The following is a 25927-nucleotide window of genomic DNA, read 5'->3' on the forward strand; positions in this document are numbered from 1 at the left end:
AAGGACCTTTCTATAAAGGTAAACCAAGGACACAATGAGTTTGTTAAACAAGTGACAAAAAAAGTTCCCTTTCATGTAACCTGCATGGAATTACTGAGGAACATTCAGGCCACGTTACCTGTGAAAGCATAAGGCTTTTCCATTTTCTGCCATTTTCCACTGGTGTAGTGTTTCCCATTAATGTCCGTTTCTTCAACGGTGATGATCTCAGAAATAGGCACAGAGCAGGCATCTGTAAAAACACCACATTCTCACGTCAAGAGGGTTCACGGAATTCACGTGAACACAAGGAATGCCACTCCAAAGTGCTGGGAAACATTCTGCTTTAAAATTCATCAGATATCCAAAAGGAAGAGGACAAGTTATACGTAATTTTAAAATTCAGAGCTAAATAAGTTTGGGAAACTCTATGTCATCAGAAGATGGGATGTCTTATCCACAGTCACCAAATGGAGGCTGTCAATTTTCCAGGCCAGCTCCTGTATTAAATTTGGGGAAACATGTTCAAGACCCAGTGCCTGTGTTCAGTCTGGCTCAGAAATCAATTGGGAAAGACGCACATAACAGACCCAGGCCCAGAGTGTGCAGATGAGTCAGGGCCACACCAAGGCAGGGCGGGTAGGGGGCGGGTAGGGGGCTCTAGAAAGGCCTGGTGGGTCCAACCATCCCCTAGGATGCAGGAGGAGAAAGGGGAGACTTGGGTGGACGTAGGGATGACAGCACAGGACAACCTCTACCATGGGAAACCCAGTCATAACTGCGGGCCTGCAGATGCCACCAGGTAAGGCCTCCAGGTAAGGCTGGACACACAAACAGCTGTGGGAAACGTGAGGTGACAGCTTGTAACGGCAAGTGGGGCCCAGAAAGAACCCTCCGAGGCCAGCACAGGAACTGGGAGGCGGAGAAGTTGGAAGACAAGCCCCCAGTGTGGACAGGCTGCGTTCTCAAAGCCCACCAGTGACGGCTGGTGGGAGTCACCATCTGCCTTTATACAGACGAGCACGGCAGTTCCTGGCCGGGCCCCAGGCTGGCTGTAAAACCTGCAGTATAGCTCTCCCCACCTTCCGCTACATTCAGCTCACCCAAAGCTTTATCTGCTGCTCGGGTGAGAAGAAAAACAAAAACAGGTAAGGAGGATATGCTATTTTATACGCGCACTGCTGTTACACGTAACAGGTGGTGATACACAATTACTTTCTCGAAAAAGGCACAGAGATCCACGGGGACGTGAAAACATCAGCGCTATCTGCATCCCTAGTCAATTGAGGAATGACACCAACAGAAGCCTGGGGTCTGGCTGGAGGCCGTCCTGGGTGAGTCTGTGCCTGGGGCGGGGACCTCCAAAGCAGGACTCAGCGAGTGACCGCCTCCATCGGCCCCTCCGTCTGCTGGGCCAGGAGCTCAGCCTGAACTTCACGACAACACACAGGGCTCGTCGTGTCAAACTGGGAGGGGTTTTGGAAGCTACCCGATCAGGGTGAGAGGGGTCCAGCACGAGACAGGTTCCTTTCGGCCTCCCTCGCCCGGTGACCCCGAGGCCACGTTCCTTTGCACCCTGCCACGTGTCCCTTCACGTTTGCAGGTCAGTGTCACACCCTGTTCTGCAAAACCCTTATGTCTAGCTAGGAGGCATCGAGAATCAGAGAGTTCCTGAAAAGTTACGGATGACTCACAGGGTAACCCGCAGAAAGGGTCTATGAATTAGCAACCTCTAGTCTTGTGAATTTAGTTTGACTGGAAGAATCAATCACAGGCCACAGTGGAGGCCACCGGCTGTCCCCTAAGGCGAGAGTGACACTGTAGTCCCCTGGTCAACCTACCCATGCTGGCACGGAGAGGCTTCCCAGCACGGCAGTGCACGCGTGTGAGCGCACCAGGTATAAATTATAAATTCATGGATGCATAAATAGATATTCTTAGAGGAGCATCTTGCACAGAGTTTATGGTGGGAACTTGGGGGTCACTTTCGTTTTCTGTGTAGTATTAGCATTTCTCTCCCTTTGCTTGCATTTTGCATAATCCTGCACTGCATATGGGATTAGATAAAAAGCCAAAGTCTCCTGTAAAAGATCATGTGATGAGAGGAGACGCGGTAGAGTTACTTCCAGACCAAACTGAACCTGGCCGGTGGCCAAATCGATCCCGGCAACGCATGTGGACAGAACTCACTGGCAGACGAAGGGGCCCAGAGCACGGCTGGCCGCCTCGCCCCACAGCCTGGCCGCCCCACCTGATTCGGGCCAGTCTCTGTACACAGAAGGCACGTCCCTTGCTGACTCCCCGCTGCCCAAGCTGCTCCGGCCGCCCTCTGGAGTCGCCCTCGCAATGTGCACCCTCCTCGGGGCCACTGGGCTGGCTGTGGGTGGCCCTGTCAGAGGATCAGTGCCCAAGGCTCACGGGTGTCCCCTCTCTCTTTGTAAAGTAACAACCCAACAACCCCTTTGAAGCAAACGTCTGAGCAAAATGTTCTGGGGTAGGTGGGGACCTCTGAAGCAGAGGAGGGCTCGAAAGCTGCCCGACCCCCTGGGAGCCTCCCTGGCCCAGGCCCCCCAGTCCGCACCCCTCTGCAGTGGGCCGGCCCGTCACGTAGGGTTTGAGCAGCACGCCCGGGCTCCAGCCACTGATGCCGGCACCTCCCCTCCCAACATGCTAGACGTTGGCCAACGTCTCCCGAAGGCAGGGGCGCCGACTGAGAGCCACCAGCTCGCACCCACAGGGTTCACGCGAACCCTTAGCAACGCTTCTCTACACAGAGAGAGGGGGGCAAACTGAGCCCAGGCCTGGGGCCACAGGCGGACACCTGTCCTGTTGACCCTGACCACGCCCACGTCACAGAGCCCCAGGAGTGCACCTGGCCAGTCACGTCCACGTCCCACAGGTGCCTCACACCCAAGCATCTACATCTAAACCCATCTCTTCTACTCCCCCACCCCGCTCCTGCATTCCCCAGCCCAGTGAAGGGTGCTCTGTCCACAGGCTCGCGTGCCCAGCAAGCCAGGCTCCTCTCCAACTCAGGCAGCTGCCAGCCGTCCTGCTGGGGTTCATTCCCCTAACTGAGCCACAGACAAGTGTGAATGTGGCTCTGCTCTGCCTGGACCTTTCAGTGTCCACCCGCTGCCACTCAGCACGCGGGATAATTCAACACCCCAGGCTGGGAACGCGGTTACCCGTGCCCTTCCGCCCCCGCCCCCGCCCCCCTTCCACCCCTGCCCACCTTCCTGGCAAAGCCGGCGGGGAAGGGGGTGGCTACCTCCTTGCAGGGGCCGCTGCCCCCCACTTGATCTCATTCTAACTCCCACGCCTACACCTGCCCTGATCAAACAAGTATTTGTTTTAACTGCTGGATAATAAACCCCACATACATATGCATGCCGACAACAGAACTTGAAGATTTTCAACCAAAGTCCAGCCAAATTATAAACCGTCTTGCAGGAACATCACCACCTCACTGGCAGCGTTTATAAAATCCTCTCTGCTATACTAAATTACTAAACCAAAGTGCCTTTTTCTGGGTGATTTTTTTAACATTCCTGAGATGAAAAAGGGAGTCCACCTGGGGCAGTGGCCACCCCGGGGACAAACGGAGCACTGGGCACCCCCACGGCAGATCGGGCCGACGGTGGCCGTCCCTGACCAGGAGCCAGCCCTCCATCCTCTCCGGGGGAACAGGATTGGGGCTCCCTCCACCTCCCTTCACGCTGGGGTAAGATCACACGAGAGGCAGAAGACTCCCGAGGCCCCCCAAGCCAGGCAGGAGCCCCCGGCCCGAGCTCCAGGTTTCAGGCGCCGCTCGGATTCAGTGACCCTCCCAGGCTGGCAGTGCCCACTCTGCATCACAGAGGGTCTCGGGCTTACAAGCCCTGCCACTGTGGGATCCCCAAGGTTCGAGAGAACAATGGAACACACCAAGCGTCCTAAGTGCCACCGTTACCGAACCAGGCTCGTCCTGCCAGACACGCAGCAAGCCAAACGCGGACACGCCGAGGTCAGCGGAAGACAAAGGTTTACTTCCAAGGCAGCCACGCGAGGAGGCAGGAGAAGAAGCCTTGGGTGCGCCTCCCCAAAGGCCAGAGGCTGGGGTATCTTTGGGACAAAGCAGCAGGGCACCCGGGGCAGGGGGAGCGTGGGGGAAGGTGATGGGGTAAAGGTGTGTCATCGTGTGCAGGCGTAATGAGGCCACCAGCCTCTGCACAGTCAGAAACGGGGCGCTGAGCACCACCTGAGGGTGAAGTTTGCGGCCCCGTGATGTTAAAAGGTCAGCAAGCAGACACAGAAGCGGCCCAGCTGGAGGGTTGGTGGGCCTGTCTAGTCTCAACCAGATCAGCTGGAGCCAGACAGAGCTGATTCCAAGTTTCAGAAAACAACTCGGGCAAACATCTTACTATTTACGCTCTGTACTGCTTGGAGGACGTGCAAGTCTGAAAACGACCTTAATCAGTGGAGGCAGGTGCAATGGATCTGACGCAGAACCCACGGCTTCAGCAGCTGACATCCCCACTGCCTGCCTGCCTGCCAACACAGACTCCCTCCCTCTCTGACTGCACGCCCCGTGGGGCTTCTCTCCCGGCTCTGCGTGTGTGTATCCGTGTGTAACTGTGTGCGCGTATCTGTGTGCGTGTGTATCTGTGTGCGTGTGTATCTGTGTGCATGTATCTGTGTGTGTATGTGTATCCATGTGCGTGTGTATCTGTGTGCATGTATCAGTGTGTATCCGTGTGTATCCAGGTGTGTGCAGCTGTGTGCGTATCTGTGTACATACCTGTGTGTGTATCTGTGTGCATGTATCTGTGTATGTATGTGTGTGTATCTGTGCGCATGTGTGTATCCATGCGCGTGTGTTATCTGTGTGTGTATCCATGCGCGTGTGTATATGTGTGTGTGTATCCATGTGTATCTGTGTGTGTGTATCCGTGTGTGTGCATATCCGTGTGTGTGTGCAGCTGGGGAAGGCAGGGGCCGAGCACACCCTGTGCCACAGCTTGGTCCTGGCAGAGCAGGCCCTCTGGGTCCTACAGGACACACTGTGGCTTCAGCTGGTCCCACCCATCCTGACCGGCATCTCCTAACTCTTCCCCAGCCCCCCTCACCTGGACTCACTGCACACTCTTGTGTGCCGGCTGTGATGGAGGGCTCCACAGAACCACCAAGGAAACCAACCCACCGCAAGATGGCTTGGATGTAACTTCCACAAAAATATTCTCCTGTCTTCTCAAACTGGTTACTCCCCAAGAATTTGTTGCCACACCTCTGAGCACCTAAATCACCAAAGAGTTTTAATCACAGGCAGCACGGTCCCCACAGGGCATGTAGTTTACAAGCACATCCCGGGGACACACTGACCCAGTGCCGCGAGGCGGCAACTCACGCTGGTACTTGGAAAGGATGCTTACGATGTGAGGGGCAAGCCGACGAGGCTCTGAGAACTGGCGTCCCGTCACAGTCTGAAGGGTCTTGAACACTTAAAAGAGAAAATCTCATCATGCGAGCAAACAAAACGTGCTCTGTGCCGCCTTCCAGGTGCCCAGCAGGCAGCGCCAGGCATGCTCCCCACACACCTTCCCCAGGTCCTCTCGAGTGGGCAGCAGGCTCTGTGCTGGGTGCACACCACAGGGACGCTGAAAACATCCATCCCGGGTGTGCTCTGTCCTCGTTCTAATGTGGTTTCAGTTACTACTGGTCTCGAAGACTCAATTTGGAATCCAACAGAAACAAACTGTTTTATTACCCTCTACAGACATTACAAATTTTGAGAAACAAAAGGCAATGTTGGTCTTAAAACAAAGAACTAAAGAGATACTATGTATTAATGACAAGACTACCCTTCCATGGAGCACCATGTATTACCGCCATGATAAAAGTATTAAAAAGAAAAGGAAGTACAGAAAAAGAACCATTTGTGTCCGAAGAGTTAAAATGCAGTAATGTGGTCTTCCGGGAGACGGAAGACGGTGAGTGTGTTTGTAGTGAAGAGGACGCAGGGAAAACACAGCCGCAGGACAAAAACACACATTGTTCACTAGAAGTGCTTTCTTCCTTCTCTCCTTCCCTAATTGGGATATTAAATTGCATTTGGTACAATATTAAAGTTTAGGATATGTGTGATTAAAGTATAATTTAGGAGAGTTTTTTAAGTTTAAAATTGAAATTTTAAGTAGCACCAACTTTTGCAATGTTATAAAAACTGAGCAGATTCGAAATAAAGACAAATATAGAAGAGGCAAACTTTTGATAAAATTAGGAAAAAAACATAAAATTTGAATACTTGTTTGATATTTTTATTTTATACTATTAAACATCTTATAAACCCAATCTCCAGCTATGATGCTCATTTTGGTCATTTTATTCACTGATAACAATAAATTCTACAACTTACCTGACACATTCCAAAGAAGTAAAGCATTTATAAGGCTTTACTGGAATGTATGGTCACAAATAACTTGCTTGGGATGTAAAGTAAGCATGTTGTAACCACACGCTCGCTCGGGGACCACCTCTGTCCCTCAGCCAAGCCGCCAGCTCCCAGCCTTGCTCCCTTTTCTGGGAACAGTCTGTCTATACACCAGGTACCCCGTGCCCACACACACGCCAGACACACACACACACCCAGATGCACACACGCCAGATACACACACACACGCCAGATACACACACACACGCCAGATACACACACGCCACACACACCCAGATGCACACATGCCAGATACACACACCCAGATACAGACACACACCCAGATACACACATACCTCCAGATGCACACACACACACCACATACACACACACCAGAGATACACACACACACGCCAGATACACACACACAGCCAGATACACACGCACACCCAGATGCACACACACACACCACATACACGCCAGAGATACACATACAGATATACACACGCCACATACACACATACACACACACACCCAGATGCACACACACCAGATACACACACACCCAGATGCACACACGCCAGATACACACACACAGCCAGATACACACACACCCAGATGCACACACACACACCACATACACACATGCCAGAGATGCACACACACACCCAGATACATACACACACGCCACATACACACATACACCCAGATACACCCCCCCAGATACACACACACACCCAGATACACACACACACCACATACACACACACCAGATACACACACACACACGGCCACCTGACTGGCCCGGGACTTTCTGCTTCCCAGCTGAAACCCCATCTCCTCGGGGAGGCCTCCAGGTCCCCCCTCACCAGTGTGTCAGCCTGGCCTGCAGTCACTTTTCTGCCCCCTACTAGGTGGCATCTCCCTGAGGGTGGTCTTACTTGTTCCATTCAGAGCTGTGTGTGTCCCCACCGGTCACCTCCCACAGGGCCTGGCCAACCCGAGTCCAGCTCTGGTCTCCACGTGTCACGCTTTGTCACATGAGTATGCCGGCTTTACGGTGGGCATAATAATAGTGATAGTAATAATAATTATTGCCACTTGTGAGGCCCACTTTGTGCTAAATGTAGAAGCTCGTGATCCTCACAAACAACCCAGAAGGTAAATATGATGACCCTCGCTGGACAGACGGACTCACAGAAGATGTTCCAGATCCTCATTCTACTGAAGCCTGGAGGTCAAAGAACTCGTCTAAGCCACCGGCAGGGCCAGGACTCGCTTCTGGCAAATCTGTCAAAAAACGTTTCCTGTCAGGCCGAGGTTAAAGAGAGCCTGCCAAACCTGAACACCAAGGGGGTACCGAGGCAGGGGCGCGTCCTCTGCACCCACAACCAAGGGCCCCCCTCAACTCCAGTGTGCACGACAGGCAACCAAGTGTGGACGCTGACAGCCACAGACCCACTCAGAAATTGGCGAAGAAAAAGACCTTTCTTTCCAAAAAACAAACAATAACCAAGCAGCCATGTAGGGCAAACGGTTGGAATATCTTTAATTTTGAAGGACTTAAGCTTTCACTTACAAGAATATCCTTATCAATAATATATCAGGATAGGTCATTTTATTAGGTTTTGCGCATTTTATAAAACCATACTCTAAATAATTTTGATTTCTTCTTAGAATGCGGCTCAAGTGAGTTAGAACTGCCGACTGAATGACTAAGACCAACCCCCTCTTCTTTCACTTTCAGATCCTTTGGCCAAACTTGAATGTGCCTCTCTGTGTGTTTCAGTTGTTTCAGCATTAATTTTTCTAATAATAAAGCAATCTATTTTAAGGGCCATTACCACCGGTTCAAATATAATTGTCACAAACTCAAAAAAAAAAAGAAAAAAAGTTCTCATGCAGTAGAATCCTTTCCAAAAATGGACTGAAATTTGGTAACCAAACCTGGGCTGGAAGTTTCGAGGCTTTTGCTGACAAGAGATGCGATTCTTCTGTGCTCCCCTCCCCAAGGAGTGCGACTGTGCCTCGTGTGACAGGCAGTTACCCTCCCACAGGGGTGGTGACCGAAGGGCCACCGTGTTCCAGAGAAACCACAGGCAATGCCCGCGGGACAGGGCGCCCACGCTGCAGGCCCGCAGCTCTCCCGGGACAGCTAAGGACTCCGGCCGCTGTCACCACCATTCTCGGTTCTGTTCTAGCCTTTTCAGTGCTCGCTGTGACCCACGAACGCTAAGTGTGCTTCACGGCTGTGACTCGGGGGGAGAAAAGTCCCTGCTGTCTGTCAATCTGCTTATCTTACAAGTTCCTGGACAGCCGAGCGCACAGTGGCCTCTGTTCCCCCAGGAGACCGACCGCCCGTGTGTCAGCGCACACGTACCCCGTGCTGGTGGTGAGGTGGCCAGGGTCCCACAGACATCGAGGAGGCCAAGGGCGACCAGAGCAAAGACAAGTTCACAGTCAAGGGCACTACTCCGCTCCCAGGACACGTCGTCCGCGTGAGAGGGATCACACGGGACAGGACAGGGCAGGTCCCCACGGAGCACCTGATGCATCGTGTCACAGCCCGAGACGCACGTCCACGGGAACTAGACGGCGATGAGGCCAGAGAGAAAAGCCGGGGTGCTGGCAGCCACGCAGCCCCACCCCGGGGCACCAGCACCGGGGCCCGTTCCCCGAGGAAGAGCCCGAGGGTCTGAGGTCACACCGCCCGACCCCGAGTCATTACGCAGGTGAAACGCGCCTCCCGGCAGCTCAGCCGCCCGAACACGTGGGGCAGGAGCAGAGCGCTCCCGGGTGAGAGCTCGCTGTGCAAAGGAAGACCAGGGAGCCCTGCTGCCCTCAGCTCACCACCTCGCAGAGTCCAGAAACACCGCGCAGAAAACAAATTCACTGGACCGTGGTCACAGTGCTCACACTGCCCCGCCATCCCCGCCGGCCCCACCCACGCCAGCGTGCGCTCTTATCTGCTACACGACACCATCACGGCCGGTGGGCAAAGCTGGGCTGCGACCTCCCAGACCCGACCCACAGGTCCACGTCAGGGTTGAAGGCAGACGCTGCCCTGTCCCGAGGCGCCCTCGGCGGCGAGCGCGGCACCCCTTCTCCAAGGCCCTGCGGGGCGGGGGCCCTCCCTCCACTCATCAATACCTGCTCCGGTTTAACAATGAGAGTCCGGAGAGCAGGCCGGCGCCACGAGAGACCCCACACGCCCGAGTCACATCACAATCACTTAGTGACCACACGGCCACACTGTCCCGGCACTTGGGGGAGCGGCGTCCCAGGCCCAGCAGACGACAGGTTTTGGATGCGATCGGGGAGGAGGGGAGGGGTCACGGGTGGAGGTCCCCTTGGGAGGCAGCAGGGGGCCCACAGGCCCGGCTGGTTTCAGAGGCACCCGCGCACCACGGACAGAACCCCACGGCCCGCTGGGGCAGGTCGCCGACGCCCCTGATGGACAGACGAGCGAGCAAAGGCACCGGGGGGGGGGGGGGCCCTGCTGGTCGCCGACGAGCCAGGACAGATGCCAGCGGGCAGGGCTTGTGCCTGGCTGGGTGAGCCGCCCCTGCGCCTGCTGCCTCCCCACTCAGCGGCCTCCCCTGGGCGCCTCCACGTGAGGCCTTAGGTGAAAGGATCTTCGGGGCTGGATTATGTGACATCACCGCCACCCGCGATACCAATTCAGAAAAGGAAAAGGCCACAAGGAGAGGGACAGACTTAAGTGGCTTCACAAGAAGGGAAGAATTTGGATTTCCAACGAGGGAGAGGCATTTTGAGGACTAAACCTATAGACGGGTTTTCGATCTCTCTTCAAGCATTACACATTTTCTCCTACAGCATAAATGACACAAAGTACTTCTCCACTCCGAGACGTGTGCCCGAGACCTTGCCACCAAGACAACAAACCACGGTCTCGAGCACCTGCCACCTGCCATGGCCCGTGATGGCAGGTCCACACCTGTCCCAAATCCCGCGGGGGCGACGGAGGGGAGCGCGGGGACTGACAGGTGGACGCTGGGTAAGCACCCTCCCCCTCTGCATGTCCACACACCCCACTAGACATTTCTAGAACAGTTTTCCAATTTCAGTCAAAACAGGCAAATCTTGAAGAGGTAGCTACTTCTCAGGTACCCTACCCAACCCAGGCAACCCCCAATGGCTTTTCTCATATAGAAAAAAATCTGTCTTCTAACTCCACAGAAATGGGAAATTCGTCCGGCAGCTTGACGTTTCAAGATCGTGTTCTCGAAGCTCCACAAGGCGGTGGGCGGGTGGCACCCAAGCGCCCCGACCACCTGGAGGCCACAGTCCTGATCACAGCACACAGGCGACATCACTCAGGGATACGCCAGAAGCTTGGATATTTTGGTGTGAAATCTCCTGATTTAAAATGTTGACTACAATTTGAAAAGGAAAAGAAAACCTCACTGGACAAGTCAAAAAATATCTGTGGACCAAATTTGGGCCAAATTTAGCCCAAGGGCGACCCATCAGCAGCCCCCTACAGACAACCCTCCCTACAGACACTCTGTGGTGACTCTGACCCTGCGGATCACAAATAAAATTGTATCACCCATAATGGCTATCATTTCACCCAGTCTAGCCTGACACACACAAAAAGTTTAAGTAAAATTAGATTCCTATCACTTTGGAAACAAAGTTGGAAACAAACCAACATAGCTCCTCGCGGATACGTAGCTCCTCGTCGATTTTTTACGAGCTCTGTAAGGCTACGCGGCTGCCACTCCAGGGTTATCTGTCTAGAAGAAGAATGGCAAGTCCTACAGACTTATCAACAGCAGGTCGCGTTTCTATTAGAACAATAATTGTTTCCACCGAATGATCTAGGTTAATAATTAAATTTCCATTTGTAACTGTTTCTTATTGGGTTTTTGTCTGTTTGTTTTGTTTCTGGCCACACCACACCGCATGCAGGATGTCAGTTCCCCGACCAGGGATCTAACCCGTGCCCCCTGCAGTGGAATCGCAGAGTCTCAACCACTGGACCGCCAGAGAAGTCCCTTACTGGTTTATTTCAGTAACACAAGAATTTCAAACAAAACTGTAAGTATATCCTAGTTACTTTAGCCCCAAAGTTCCTGATGCTCAGATGAGGTGCTGGTCAATTATAATTTACTTGATCCAGTACAATGTGACCTTTGACCCTTGTCTGCACACCCACAGTGGCCAGCACGTCACCAGGACAGCAGCCTGGGAGGGAACCTGGTGTGTGTGTCCCATGCAGGGGCCCTGACCGTCTGTCCACCACTGCAGCTCTGGCAGCTACCCGGGGATGCTCACAGGAGGAACCCTCCTCCCCAGCAGCCTCCTACCTTTTCATCTCTTCTGACCCGAAGCCGAGCCTGGCTCACAGGTCCACCTTTCCTCACTCCGGCCAAACAGCAGTCCCCACTGTTGACCAGAAGGACCGACAGTGGATCCAGAGTAGAAGCCAAGGCTGGAACTGGGCCCTGGCGCTTCCCAGCTGTGTGACCTTGGGCAAATGCCTAGCATCTCTGTGCTGAGTTACCTTCTCTGTAAAATGGGGACACGTGAGGATGAAAGGATTCTCACCTAAAGTGCTGAGAAGAGGGCCTGGTGCCTGGCCGCACCCACGTGTGTTAGCTGTTCTTAGCGCACTCCATGGCAGGGGGCAGGTAACATCTCTTAACTATGACTCGGGTGCATGGGGCTAAGTGTCCTGAGAGGTAATCCTGTCCGGGACACTCTATCCCCTTAGGCTCAAGGAACTCCAGAAGGTGGCCAGTGCCAGGTGGCATCCTCACCAGCCAGGGACTGCACAGGCCCTAGGAGGGAAGCATGGGATCTACAGAAAAGGGCAGGTGAGGGCATTCAGATAAGGGACCCGGGATCAGAGGAAGAGGGAGGGCACCAGGCACTTTTCTTAGGAAAAGCGGCCCGACCAGTTTAGCCATTTATAGTCAGGTTTACAGGGAGAAGCGGCGGGCTGCGGGGGGCTGGCAGGGCAGGCCAGGGGCCCACCTGGAGCCCCACGGGCTCTCTGTGGGCTCAATCAGTGTCCAGCTCAGTTGAGTCTATTTTTAAACCTTTCTAGGTCATTCCAGGCACAAAATCTTTGGCATCTTTAGGTCCTAAAATATTTCAAGATGTACTTTTCTCTTAGAAGACATTCAATTATCAGGTATATCGTGGTCTATGCTAAACCGTAACACACGTGAGTCACCAAGGCTCATGAGTAAACATTAAAAAGCCCAGGCACTGCGCCCGAAGCTGCCCCACCATGCTCCACTCACGTGCTCAGCACTGCTACGGGCCCACCTAGCTTCAGACAGGGAGGCGGTGCCGGGACAAAAACCCCGCCCTCTGGCAGGTAACGGTGGGATGTGGGGAGGCCTCTGAGAAACGACGAAGTTGATATACGTGTTTTATCAACTTATCCAGAGTCATAAATGCTATGGAAAAGGCAGTGGAGCAGGTCCACGGGGCTGGGGGGCTGCAGGGGGGTGGGATGCCTCACGGACAAAGGCTGATGGCAACCTAGGAGCTGGGCAAAGGCCCTGGAGCACGAGCATCCCTGCGGAGCTTCAGGACAGGCAGAGGCCAGTGGGGCTGGAGCAGAGGGAGCTAAGTACCACGGAGGCAGAGGCGGTGCCGGAGCCCAGGAGGGCCGCAGTCCAGGCAGCCCCAGGCAGGGAGGAGCGGCTCCGGAGGCTCACCGCCTTGGACTCTCATCTAAGATGCCTCATGGCTCCTGGGCGCCCCTGCTGAGCTGTCAGGTGAGGCACAGACAGTACAGGGAGTCAGGAGCGCGTGTTTCCGTGGACCCAGACCTCTGAGGCAGCACCGCTTCTGGCAAATGAACCTAAAGCCCCGGCCCTTGGACCCCCTTCCACGGAACACTCTCTATAAGGCCTCCCAGGGCCCTTGGGTACCAGGGCAGACCCACTGCAGGCCTGGCACCATCCACCCGGGCCCCCAAGACGCCACGCAGACCTGGGCCAAGGGGTCCCCGGGAAGGAGGGAGCCGGGCGTGCTCTGGATGGAGGCCTGGGAATCAGCGGCTTCGCGGATCGGGTGCGGTCTGATGTCCACTGGTTTCCTGAGAAAGGCTGCACAAGGCGTGTGGCCAGAGAGGAAGCCGAGACGTGGGGACTGCTGGGGCCACAGGCTGGCGGGCAGAGCGGGCGGCCCGTTTCCACCCAGGAGCCGCTGCTCACACACAGTCACACGTGCACATGCTCCTGCAGTCTCTCACATGCACCTGTGCACACACTCACACACGTGCACCTTCCCTTTGAATGGGGCTTGGAGACAGGATGCAGACATCACACTGCTGACAGTTCGCTGTCGTCCCCACGTGAAGAAATGTCATCAACACCGTCCGTCCGGAAAGATAAGGCATCACCGTGTCCTCCTGACCCCAAACCCATAAACCAGAGCAGCTCCCGCCCGTCCTGAAACAGTCCTGCCTAAGAGGGACTCGCTACCACCTTTGTCGCTCTTTGGCCTTTGACCCTGGCCACTGCGGGGAGAGCCCAGCAGTCCTGGAGCACCAGCGGCCTAGCGGTCTGGCCAAGCGTCCGGCTCCAGGTGGCCCCCGGCCCTGCCGCCCTCAGGGTTCTGCTCCATCCGCACCTGTGACAGGACTGGGACTGGCCTTTCAGGAAACGCCTCTGCCACACCGGCTTGGGACAGGGCTCTCCTCGGGTCCCGAGGCCGTAGGTTCAGGGAACAGGTTACATTGACCCTGGACCTGCGGACCGTATACCATGGAGCCAACTCCGGCAAAACTGCATTTCCACACACAGGAAACAGCCTGTCCCCGACTCCCACTCGCACAGCCACAGGCTCCTCTGACCACGTGCTACCCTGTGCAAGCATCCCCAGCCTAGTGACCAGGGGCCCGTGTGGTGCCCCCGCCCTCGGCCGCTGGGGGCTGCAACCAGACTGATTCCTGCTCCAAGAGCCCTGCTCTCCCCCCACCTGCCTGCCAGGAAAGGCAGTGGGCGCTGCAGAAACGAACCCCGGCATCCACGTCCTTGCAGGGGGGCGTACCCCAGGATCTCAGCGTCCCAGACTGCCCCCCACCTGCCCCAGACTGCCATCTCTGAAATGGGGACAACACCAGGATGGCTCCAAGGGCTATGGTGAGGATTACTTGAGGCGGTAAGCACAGCACTACCGGCACGAGAAAGTCAGCCTAGACAGACACAGTTCCGACCAGGATGAAGCAGGCGCACGACCGCCTATCCCTCCTCTGATGGTGACCAAGAGGTCTGGACAAGATGGGAGGGAGAAAGTTAACTGAAGACACCAAAAGCAAAGAGCAGCGGGCCAGTGGCCAGAGCAGCACCCACGCAGAAGGAGCAGCGCCCGGCAGTCTTCCAGAGCCTTCCTTTCCTCTCCAGCCCCAGCTCTGAGCCAAGCGCAGCCTGAGATCTAGAACAGCTCGCTGGATGCAGACAGCGAACACCCACCCCTCTGTCCAGAGGAGCCAGAGCATGGCCGGCAGGGCTGGGAAGGGCGTCCTGGCCCTGCCCGTGAACTGACACGCGCTGGGCTCCAGGAACAGAGGAGCCCTGGGAGCCGAACTGCCAAGTGTGCCAGCTCCCCGGCCCCGGACTCACCCCCCGAGTGACAAACACCAGGGTGGCCCCCCACAGCGTGAAAAAGGCCTTGAGAGCTGGACTGATGTGGAAACCCCTCCCACAATGTGAGACCGACTTGCCGTCTGTGTACAACCAGGCTGAGCACCTGCCTAAGAAAAGAAAATTCTCCAAAGGACTTTGACAGGACCCAGAGCCTCACAAAGAAATATGAAAAATGTCCAGGGTACAAAATTAGTCAGTACACCAAGAACCAGAAAACGCTGGCATGCCCAAGGGAAAGACAGTCCACAGACGCCCGGCCTGAGATGACCCAGATGTCGGAGGCATCAGACAAAAACTTTACCGTGGTCGGTATAACCGTGCTCGGTGAGGTACAGCCGAACATTCTGAAAATGAACGGAAAGATGACAGAAGTTCCCAGGAGAGAAAAATAAACTATTAGAAGGAACCAGATGGAAGCTTTAAAACTGAAAGTACAGCATCTGAAATAAAACATCCACTAGCCGGGCTCAGTAGCGGAGTGGGGGTGACACAGGAAAGCCAGTGAAGCTGAACAGGTCAGTAGGAATAATCTGTTCTGAACAGAGAGAAAAAATATTTTTAAAAATGCACAGGGACCTTCCGCTGCTGAGATGATGGACGAGGCGTGCTTTTCCCTGTTCCTCCGCTGAGCCATGTGTCACACGAACGCAGGGAGACTCTGAAAGGTGGGAGAAGGAGGAAGCTGGCCGGGGACCTCGGGACCAGGGAAGGACAGGGGTGAGTTCCCTGGGTTTCCTTTTGCCTCAAGCACCTCAGATTTGAAGAATCTAGCAACCTGGAAGTGCCAGTGGGTACAAACCAAAAACCCCAACAAAGAGTGCCCGCTCTGGCCAAAGGACCAGGGGAAGGACGGCCCAGTAAGACAGGAAACTTCTAGACAAACAACAAACACACAGGAAACCTGGCCCCACGCCCACACGCCAGCAAAGTCCGCCTGGGAGCCTAGACTTCCACCCGCAGGGGTGTAGGGCGGCACCAGGGTGGCGTGGCGTGAGGGAAGGCACGCAGGGAGCCAGAACTTTCATCCCAGACAGCTGGTAACGAGCCTCACTTCCCACAGGGGTCGGTAGAGACAAAGGGGGAGTGGACTTCCACCTTCACTCAGCAGTAGTGGGGTGGTGTCAGGGGAGACCTAGGGGAAAGTCAGGATTTTCACCACCACCCACCTCCACCTACCCAGGTGTCAGGAGACCCTTGGAGAGCAGTTGCGAGGCACCCCTACCCCTTCCAGCCAAGGGGGTCTCTGTGCAGGCCTAGTGGGGGGCCGGAAGTCCTAGCCCACCCAGCAGCAATGAGGAGCCCCTCCCCTCCGACTGTCAACAGGGCCGAGGGGAACCTGGACTTCTTCTCCCACCTGGCGGTAACTAGTCCCCCTCTTCCCTGATGGAGCAGTGTCAGAGAGAGCAAGCTAAAAGAGGAAATTTAAATAAGATCCAAAATTTCATAACACAGGGGCTTCCCTGGTGGTGCAGTGGCTGAGAGTCCGCCTGCCGATGCAGGGGACACGGGTTCGTGCCCCGGTCCGGGAAGATCCCACATGCCGCTCCGTGAGCCATGGCCGCTGAGCCTGCGCTCCGCAACGGGAGAGGCCGCAACAGTGAGAGGCCCGCATACCGCAAAAACAAAAACAAACAAACAAAAATTTCATAACACAGTACAAAAATGTTTCAATCTAAAATCAACCACCATGCCAAGAAGTAGGAAGATCTCAAAACCAGAGAAAAAAAGACAATCGCTGGATGCCAACATCGAGATGACAAAGATGTTAGGATTGTCTGACAAGGACCTTAAAGCAGCCACTACGAAAAGGCTTCACGAACAATTACACACCTGAAACAAATGAAGACACATAAAGACTCAGCAAAGAAAAAAAGTCTTAGCAAAGAAGTAGAAGATATAGGGACTTCCCTGGAGGTCCAGTGGTAAAGAATCCGCCTTCTAATGCAGGGAATGCGGGTTCGACCCCTGGTCGGAAAACTAAGATCCCACATGCTGCAGGGCAACTAAGCCCATGCGCCACAGCTACTGAGCCCTCTTGCCTCAACTAGAAGGCCCGTGTGCCGCAAACTATAGAGCCCACATGCCCTGGAGCCTGTGTACCACAACTAGAGAGAAGCCCGCATGCCTCAACAAAGATCATGCAGGCCTCAACAAAGACTGCCCATGCTGCAACTAAGACCCAATGCAGCCAAAAATAAAGAAATATAAATAAATGTTTAAAAAAGAAAAAAGAAATAGAAGATATAAATAAGACCCAAATGGACATTTTAGAACTGAAAAATACAGTAACCAAAACAGAAAACAAACACGTGGACTGAACAGCAGAACGGAGAGGCAGACGAAAGAATCAGTGAGCTGGAAGATGGGGCCACAGAAATGGCTAAAACTGAACAGCAGAGGAAAACAGAATCAAAAACAAACCAGAAAAAGACAAAACGAATAGAGCCCCAGAGACCTGTGGGGTTATAATGGAGGACCCAACATGTGTGTCACTGCAGTCCCAGGAGCAGAGAAGGAGAGGGGCTGAAAAAGCGCTCAAAAAATAATGGCTGAAGACTTCCCAAATTTGACAACAGGCATAACCTCAAATATGATTAATCCAAAGAAATCCAGTCCAAGACACATTACAGTCTGGATTCTGAAAATCAAGTACAAGGAAAAGAACGTTCACATCAGCAAGAGAGAAACAACACCTTACCTACAGGTGAGAAAACTTTGAATGACAGTGGATTTCTCCTCAGAAACCATGGAAGCCAGAAGGAAGTGGCACAATATTTTTCCAGTGCTGAAAAGAAAAGAATGGTCAACCTGGAACCTTACACCCAGCAAAAATCTCCTTCAGGGATAAAGGAGAAATTAAAACATTCTCAGATGAAGAAAAACTAAGAGAACTTGTTGCCAGCAGACCTATCATAAAAGAAAGGATGCAGGAAGTAGAAGCGATGTGATAAGAGTCCCTGGCGGGGGGCGGGGTGGGGGGAGGGAAGAAAGAACAGAGTAAGCAAAGATATGGGTAAACACAATAGGATTTCCTTCTCTTCCTGACTTTTCTAAATAATGTTTGCGGGTGGAAGAGAAAATTATAACACCAATGTGGTTCTAAATGCATGCAGAAGAAATAATTAAGACAATTTCATTATAAAACGGGAGAGTAAAGTGAGGCAGAGAGGTAAGGTTTCTGCACTTCACTCAAATTGGTAACATGGCAGCACCACAAGACTGGGATGAGATACGTATATATAGACCAATACTCTGGGGAACCACTCCACCTCTGTACAAAGAGGTGCGCTCAAAAACAACACAGATAGTTTACCACCATAAACAGCTAAAAAAAAAGATGAAGATATACAAACAAATCAAAATGGAATTCTAAAAAAATATTTTTAAGTAATTCACAGGAAGGCAGGGAAAAACAGAGAAACGAAAACCAGAAAACAAAAAATAAAATAGTAGACTTAAGCCCTAATATATTTACATTAAAAAGACACAGATTGGCTTAGTTAATTAAAAAACATGTGTCAACCCTATGCAGTCTAAAGAAACTCACTTCAAATCTAATAATGTAAGCAGGTTGAAACTAAAAGAATGGAAAAGATGTGTGCAGCAGGAGTGGCCATGTCAACCGATAAAGTAGACTCCAGAACAAATACAATGATCAGAGACAGAGAAGGGCATTACACAACAGAAAAAGGGTCAATCCAAAATGAAGACATAGCAATCCTGAATGTGAATGCACCAAACAACAGAGCAGGGAAATGCACGATGATACATAATGGTTTAGAGCAGGGTCGGCCAACCGCAGGCCAAATTCAGCTTGCTGCCCACTTTTGTAAATAAAGTTTTGTTGGCACACGGCCACGTGCATTCATTCTCACGCTGCCTACGGCAGCTTTTGTGCTAAAACAGCAGAGCTGAGAAGTTGTGACCCACAGAGCCTAAAATAATTGCTATCTGGCTTTTGAAGAAAATGTTTGCTGACCTATTTTAGAGTAACAAATAAAAGTTAACCTTGGAATTATCTCAGATTACGATATTTATGACCACGTTCGCCGACTGTTAAGTCACGTAACCTGAACATAACCGAGGGAGGTGCCTAGAGAGACAGACGGCAGGCAGGACTGCTGTTTTCCTGACATCCACTTTCGAAACCACAAAAGCCTGTACGTCTCTTCCGACAGTGAATCACATGCAAGCCTAGAATGAGATTCTATTTTTTTTTTCTGTAACAGGTAGACAGGATTGCCATTTATTTCCTATTCAAGTATACTGAGAGTCCTCCTATCGCACTGTGCAGGTCGTTAGCTTTACACCATCGACGCTATCTATAGCACTTTTGACTTCCTCATGGGGCATAACTAAGACACATCAGGGGACACTGAAACACAGGACTACAGGATCTGTGGTGTTTACGCTTTAGAGGACTCTGTAGAATTTGTGGGCTTTACACAAACCATTCAGCTTCCCAGCCACTTCCAATGGTTTCGAACCCACATCCTCCAGAGAAAAGTCAAGGTGCTGGGAGAGCAAACAGCAAAGCAACCACTCCCCCCCACGTTCTCCTGCCAGTGGCAGCGGTGACCCCAGGACATGCTGCATCCCACACAGCCGGAGCCCAGTCCCGAGGCGGCCTCCACTCACCATGTGGCCAGGGGCAGGCCACACCTCACCTCCCATATGCGGCCATCCACACAGGGTTGTTCAGCACCTGCCGTGCACAGGCACACGAGGTGCCCCGGGAGAATGGGGACGAGGGACACGAGGAGGGGGTCATCAGTATCTTAACAAACACACAAAAAATATATTTTCTAAAGCCTAAACACAGTTCCTTAAGTACTTGTCTTTTTCCTTAGGATAGATGATCAAACGTGGCAAAGTCACCAAACTATACACTTAAAATGTGTGAATTTTATTGTATGCAAATTATGCCTCAATAAAGTTGACGTTAAAAAAATCATGTTTTGGGCTTCCCTGGTGGCACAGTGGTTGAGAGTCCGCCTGCCGATGCAGGGGACGCAGGTTCGTGCCCCGGTCCGGGAGGATCCCACATGCCGTGGAGCGGCTGGGCCCGTGAGCCATGGCCGCTGAGCCTGCGCGTCCGGAGCCTGTGCTCCGCAACGGGAGAGGCCACAACAGTGAGAGGCCCGCGTACCTTAAAAAAAAAAAAAAAAAAAAAAATTCACTGTTGAAGGTTAAGACTAAGGGTGATTCTTTTTCTGTGTGCTTTTCTGTGTTTTCTAGATTTTATTAAATCAACATGAGTTACTTTTATAAGCATAAAAAACCTTTTTGTTTTAAGTATCTGTGGCTTGCCTACCTTTTGCTGGGCACTGCGTAGGGGTGTTGGGGACATTCTGTAAATATAGCAGTGACCTACCCAAGGAGAGCCCCACCAGTCCCGGGGCATCCCAGGTTCGGGGGGGAGCTGCCAGAGGAAGGGTGGGATTTCCTTCAAAGGTGGAGCCTGGGCACTGCCCCACCCCACCCCAGGGTGCCAACACACTCCTCCCAGCTCCAACTCTAAAGGAACACATCCAGGGTCTCTTTTCCTGAACCCCGGGGGGTACAGCCCAGATACAGTTTCACTCTGTTTCAAGCTGAACTAGCCCGACCCACTGTGAGAAGACTGGGTCTGGGTTTCCTGTTTTCAGTCTGCCCCACTTCCGGCCAGGCTGGTGCCCCGGAGCCTCACAGCTTCCTTAAGAGCAGCTGTTCCTGGGTCCAGACAACACTGCCCCCTGAAATCCTGTTCCCTCCTTTGCTCTCAACTGCTGAGCCCCCTCACGGATGAAGGAGCGTGGGCCTGGATTAAAAGCCAGCTCCCTTCTGGACATTACAATCAATTGCAATCAGTTCACAGCGTCCATTTTTCCTGTCTGCAAACAGGGGCGATGCTATGGAGAAACTGAGCGCGTCAGATGAAGCAGCTGCGCCCGGTGCACGCGGCTGCCCCGGGGCAGGTCCCTCCTCTGTCCCCCGAAGGTGATCTCAATTCACTCCCTACCGCACCAGTCTGTTTTTGCACAACCCTCCCCTCCCTTCCCTCCCCGGCCAAGCCGTAGTCCATCCCCGCCAGCAGACACGCCTGGGACTGCAGCAGGCCGGGTACTGCCACTCCGTAACTGAATCAAATGTCCCGCGTGGACGGGTTCCTGTCTCCCTGCTGCCAGTGGTGCTGTCAAGCATGCAATCACCTGACGCAGACCCCACTGCCCTGCGGGTGCCGCTGTGGGAAGGCCCCGAGCTGCAGCAGCTACGTCCCTGCACTGCTGACCCACTGCCTTCCCAGGGTGGTGGGCTGCACAGGGGCTGCCAGGGCTCCCACAGCCCCGGGCCCTCCGGGGAGGGGACCAATCTTTTGCATACCAGGTCCCTGTACGAAAGGGCCTTCACGGTTTGTAAGAGTGAAGCCACCACTGTTCCCGGGAAGAGGGCAGGCAGCTGTGTCAGCGAGGGGCCGCCCCAAAGCACGCCACACAAACCCGAGAATCTGGGAACCGCAGACCATAATGGTAGCCGGCTGAGAGCAGGCGAGGAGTGACCTCCCCACCGAGACGCCCCGGACGGGTGGGGTCTGTCCAGTGTCCACATGGCCGCTGTGGCCTGAGGGAGGCCACACCACCCGGTGCACAGCAGCTGGAGTTGGACCCACCACGCCTCAAACCCGGGTTCAACCACTAGTTGGGCCGGTTTCTAAAACTCTCTATATCCATAAAATACAGGAGAAGCTGCCCCGCAGGAATGCATCATGCTTGAGTGGGATACAGGACAGAAGCACAGTGGCTGCGCCCAAGTGCCCCACGAAATGGCAGTGCCCCATCCGTAAGCCGAGAGGTTTACAGGAAAGCCCAAAAGCCCTCGGGGACAGGCCAGGCAAGACCTAGTCGTGTGGTGCCAGGAGGCCGGAGGATGACGTCTGAGGAGTGACATATCTTCCCAAGGGGACAACAGAAAGCTGGTAGAAGGGTAGAGCCTCAGACCCCCGGCCACAGATAAGCTCTCTGCAGACCATGCTTCTGGTGACGCCGAGGCTAGAAACCAAGAGTCCGAGACCGCCCTTGACCTTGGCCCCAATTAACCAGCCAGCTCTGCCTCACAGCTCCCCCACCAGCAGAGCCACACAACCTCAGTGTCCGAAAGCACCCCCAGGCCCATCGCAGCACCCCCGACTGCCCCCAAGGCATCTGAAAGCCATCCCAAAGTCAGAACATCCACCAGAGAACACTGACCTACACATCCCTCCCCGATACTTAACAATGAAATCCCTGCTCCTGCAGTTTCAGTAACTACAAACCTGGAATTCAGGTTCCCCTGGTGCTGCTCATTCAATCCAGGCAGACCCAGCCCTGCTCGCCACCACTCCCACCAGGACTAGGCCAGCAACCTCCCACCTGCAGTCCCTCCTCTGTCTGCTCTCCTCCAAGCTGCCACAGGGATCCCTTCTCCAGGTTAAGATGGATAAAGCCCTCCTGGGGTCCCCATCTCAGCCCATGCCACCCAAACAGCCCCGTTTCCCCTCCCCCATCTCCCTCCATTCCTGCAGCACCCCGTGGACCTCTGGCCTTGGCACTTGTGGTCTTCCTGCAAGGACCATCTCTTCCCAATGTGCACAGGTCCCTCCAGGGCTCTGGTCCAATGCCCTCCTGCAAGTGAGGACTTCTGAGACCTCCTGCACCACAGCGACCTGCCCCCACCCTGCAAGGCTCTTCTGAGACATACACGCCCCTATGTGTTCCCCTCTTGTCTCTCCCTCTAATGGAAAATGCTCCATTGCGGCAGGGACTTTGTCACGTGCGCTGAGCAGAGGCGAGGATTACCGCCGCGCCCTTCCCGGACAGGCCCTCAATAAAAAATTGCGAAAGACAAATGAATGAGATGGAAACACACCCACACTCGCCAGCCCTGCGCTTCCTCGCCAGCCACGGACGCCTCCCCCCTTCTCACTGGCCAAAGGCGCCTCCTGTAATCCTCCTCCTCCTGCCAGGGGTCAAATGACACCTCCTTGATAAGCCTTTGCCCACCCCTCTGCCGCCGACGTCTCGGCCCTGGGAGCCGCTGGCCCCTTCTCCTTGGGGAAAGAGAGTGCCCTTTTCAGTTAAATTACACTTCTCCAAATCGGAGGGCCTCCGCAGGTCCCGCGTCCAGCCTGTTGCACCAGAATTAACACCCACACCAACCCCACCAGGGAGCACAACCCATACAGAAGATCATGAGCCTGTCTTTCACTTTACAACAGGAATTCCTGACCCCGCTCTGGATCCCCGCTAACGAAAAGCATCTGTACTCGGGTTAAACTGAAACCGAGGGCGGGGCGCCGGCACTCCCTCGGGATCCATCCGTAATCAGTCTCACAGTCGATCCGGATGGTGCCTTTCAGATGCTTGCGGGCCGGTCACGGAGATGCGGCCCCGTCCAGGTGACACCTCCCGGGCTGCAGACCTCCCCCGCCGTCACCACCCCGCGCCTCGCCCTCCGGGGTCGCATCCTCGCCGGGACCGCAGGCGCCCGGGCTCCGGCCCTCCCCGCCGGGACCTCCCCCCACCCCCACCCCCGACCCCGCTCCGGCGCTCGCTCTTTGTCACCCCGGTCCCGGAGTGTACACACCCTCGGCGCCCGGGACTCCTCCCTGCCAGCTGCTGCCGAGACCCCGGCCCCCATCTCCGGGCCTCCGGTCCCGGAGCCCCCGCCTGCCGGCCTCCCCGCCCCCTCCTCCCCGGCCCCTCCCTGCCCCGCCACCCCGGCCGAGCCCGCGGGCCGTAGGCGACACTCACCCGCGCCGGGGGCGCCGGCTCCGGGCCCCGGACTCCGCCACCAGCGCAGCAGCGCCCGCGCGGGGTCCAGGCTCACTGCGCAGCGCTGCTGCTTCACCCACAGCACCGAGCGCAGCGGCTCCGCGGCCCCCATCGCGCCCAGCGCCCAGGGCGCCGCCGGGTCGGCCGGGCTGAGGGCGCGCAGACGCCGAGGGGCGCTGGACCGTTAGCGGCCCCAGGTGCCCAGGTCGCGGCTGCGGCTGCGGCGGCAGCGTCGGCTGCGGCGGCGGCGGCGGCGCGGGGCGGGCGGGGCGCGCGGGTGGGCGGTGCTGCGTCACCCCGTACGCAGAGCGGCCGCGGGGGATCAGGCGGGGGACGGGGAGGCGGAGCGGGGGAGGGAGAGGGGGGTCGGGCTGGGGAGGAGGCCGGACTGGGGGGACTGAGAGGCGGCTGGACGGGGGAGGGAGGAGTCGGCCGGGGGAGGTGGGGCGGGGCGAGGGGACGAGGAGAGGCCGCGAGGCGGACCGGGCGAGGGGACGAGGAGGGGACGGACGAGAGGGGTGCAGAGCCGAGGAACCAAGGGGGTGTCTGGGCGGGGGGACCTGAGAAGGGGACCGGGCGTGGGGGCGGGGGAGAGGCGGGAGCAGGGAACAGAGGAGGGCGAGGGGGAGGGCCGGGCGATCAAGGAGGGGGCTGGGCTGGGGTCTGGCCGCGCGGACCGGGTGAGCTCGCCCGGGCGAGTCCGCAGGGCTTAGCTCTGGCCCGAGGAGGTGGCTTCCCCTTGCCGCCGATCCTGGGGTCCGGGCCGCCGTGGCCGGGGGCGTGGAGCTCAGTAGCGCCTCCCTGGTGGGTCGTCGGGACAGGCGGGGGCCTCCAGGGGCGCCGAAATGCTGCCTGGGCGGTCGTGCGGGTGTGACGGAAGGCCACGGGCCTTGGATGGGCTCCGCGCCCCACGCCTGTCCTCCTGCGGCCGCTCTGGGCAGCTTGACTTTGGGCGTCGGGCGGCATCTTGGATACCCCGTCTTCTTCTCTTGAAGGCCTGGTATGCACCCTCTGGAGGTGTGGACTGTGCTGGGGCCAGCATGGAACTGGACACCCTCTCCACTGCTTATAGGCCACCCTCATGACCACCCAGGGAGGCAGGTGCTGCAGCACCCCTACACTCCTAAAGGGGCAGTTTTAGGCACTGGGGATTGAGCAGTAAGGGATGGAGCCAGCATTTGAACCAGGCAGTCTGGGTCAAAGGGCCCTGCCGGGCCTGCACACCTAGGATGAGGACAGATTCCCCCTGAGGAGGCACGTCCTGATCACAGGTAGCAGAGGTGTGGCTCAGAGGCCTGCCAGGGTCCAGCCACCCTTTACTGCCCCCTGGAGTATGTGTCTGGGCTGGGGGCTGCAGAGAGCAGCTAGGGGTCCCACAGCCCCAAGTTCTCATGGCCAGCCAGCCTGCTAGGGGAAGATGCTGGAGTATAAGCGGCCACCAGAGGGGAGGGGCCTGCAGGCTGGCAGGCAGGGAAGGCTGGCTGGAGGAAGCAGTCTTCCTCTAAGGGGCCTGGGAGGAAGCTGGAAGGGGGCAGGCAGCTGAGCCCCCCTCTCCCCTCCTGAGCAGGCCCAAGGAGAGGGGGGCTGCTGTTTTGAGCACTTTCCTGAGAGGCATCACCCTGGTGCCCCCGGATTCTCTTCCTCACCACCGTGCTCAGCTCAACCGTCCCCTCTCCACAGGGGGCCTTCCCTGACCCCCTGCTAAGTGCAGCACCCAGCCCAGCGAGGCTCGAGCCCTGCTCTCAGAGCATGTCCGCCCCCTCAGCAGATGGCAGAAGGGCAGGCCCGCGGCCTCGCTGCCCGTGCCTGGCACTGGGGAGCCACAGGTACTGGTCTGATCCTGCCAGCTCCCTGTGATTCACTCCTTCTGGGAGCCCAGCCCCTTTCAGGCTGGGTACAGGGAATCAGGAGCCAGAAGAGGGCAGAAGGTGGGGTGTGAGTTCTAGCCCCTCCCTCGGGCAAGGCAGGCCTAATCTCCCAGCCCAGTAGGGCTGATGGCAACAGGGCTGCTGCTCTGAGGCTCCGAAAATGTGCATATGAAATGTCTTTGGAAATCTTGCACCAGCACCAGGCAGGGGGCTGGTAACACACTGCTGCACGTGAGGAGGGAGGCCAGG

At 55.5% G+C, this 25927-nt stretch overlaps 1 protein-coding gene across 7 annotated transcripts in view; it reads right to left on the bottom strand.

Moving 5' to 3' along the window:
- CERK (ceramide kinase) overlaps positions 1-24096 on the bottom strand; it is a 53985-nt gene extending 29889 nt beyond the window's left edge. For 2 of the 7 annotated variants that reach the window (XM_030760871.2, XM_089921469.1), the window contains exons 1-2: positions 23790-24095; positions 119-232 (exon numbers count right to left, since the gene is read on the bottom strand). In XM_030760871.2, coding sequence (XP_030616731.1) covers positions 119-232; positions 23790-23922 — 247 coding nt within the window. In that variant the 5' untranslated portion in view covers positions 23923-24095. Of the gene's footprint in view, positions 1-118; positions 233-7586; positions 7679-17719; positions 21036-23789 lie in introns of those variants that run through there. The other 5 variants (XM_022596947.2, XM_089921468.1, XM_022596945.3 and 2 more) reach the window with 5 other exon arrangements.
- Between the last annotated feature and the right edge of the window lie 1831 nt (positions 24097-25927).

This window comes from Delphinapterus leucas, chromosome 11, assembly GCF_059928025.1.
Source record: "Delphinapterus leucas isolate spDelLeu-1000000601 "Yukka" chromosome 11, BTC_Dleu_Yukka2, whole genome shotgun sequence".
Classification (NCBI taxonomy): Eukaryota; Metazoa; Chordata; class Mammalia; order Artiodactyla; family Monodontidae; genus Delphinapterus; species Delphinapterus leucas.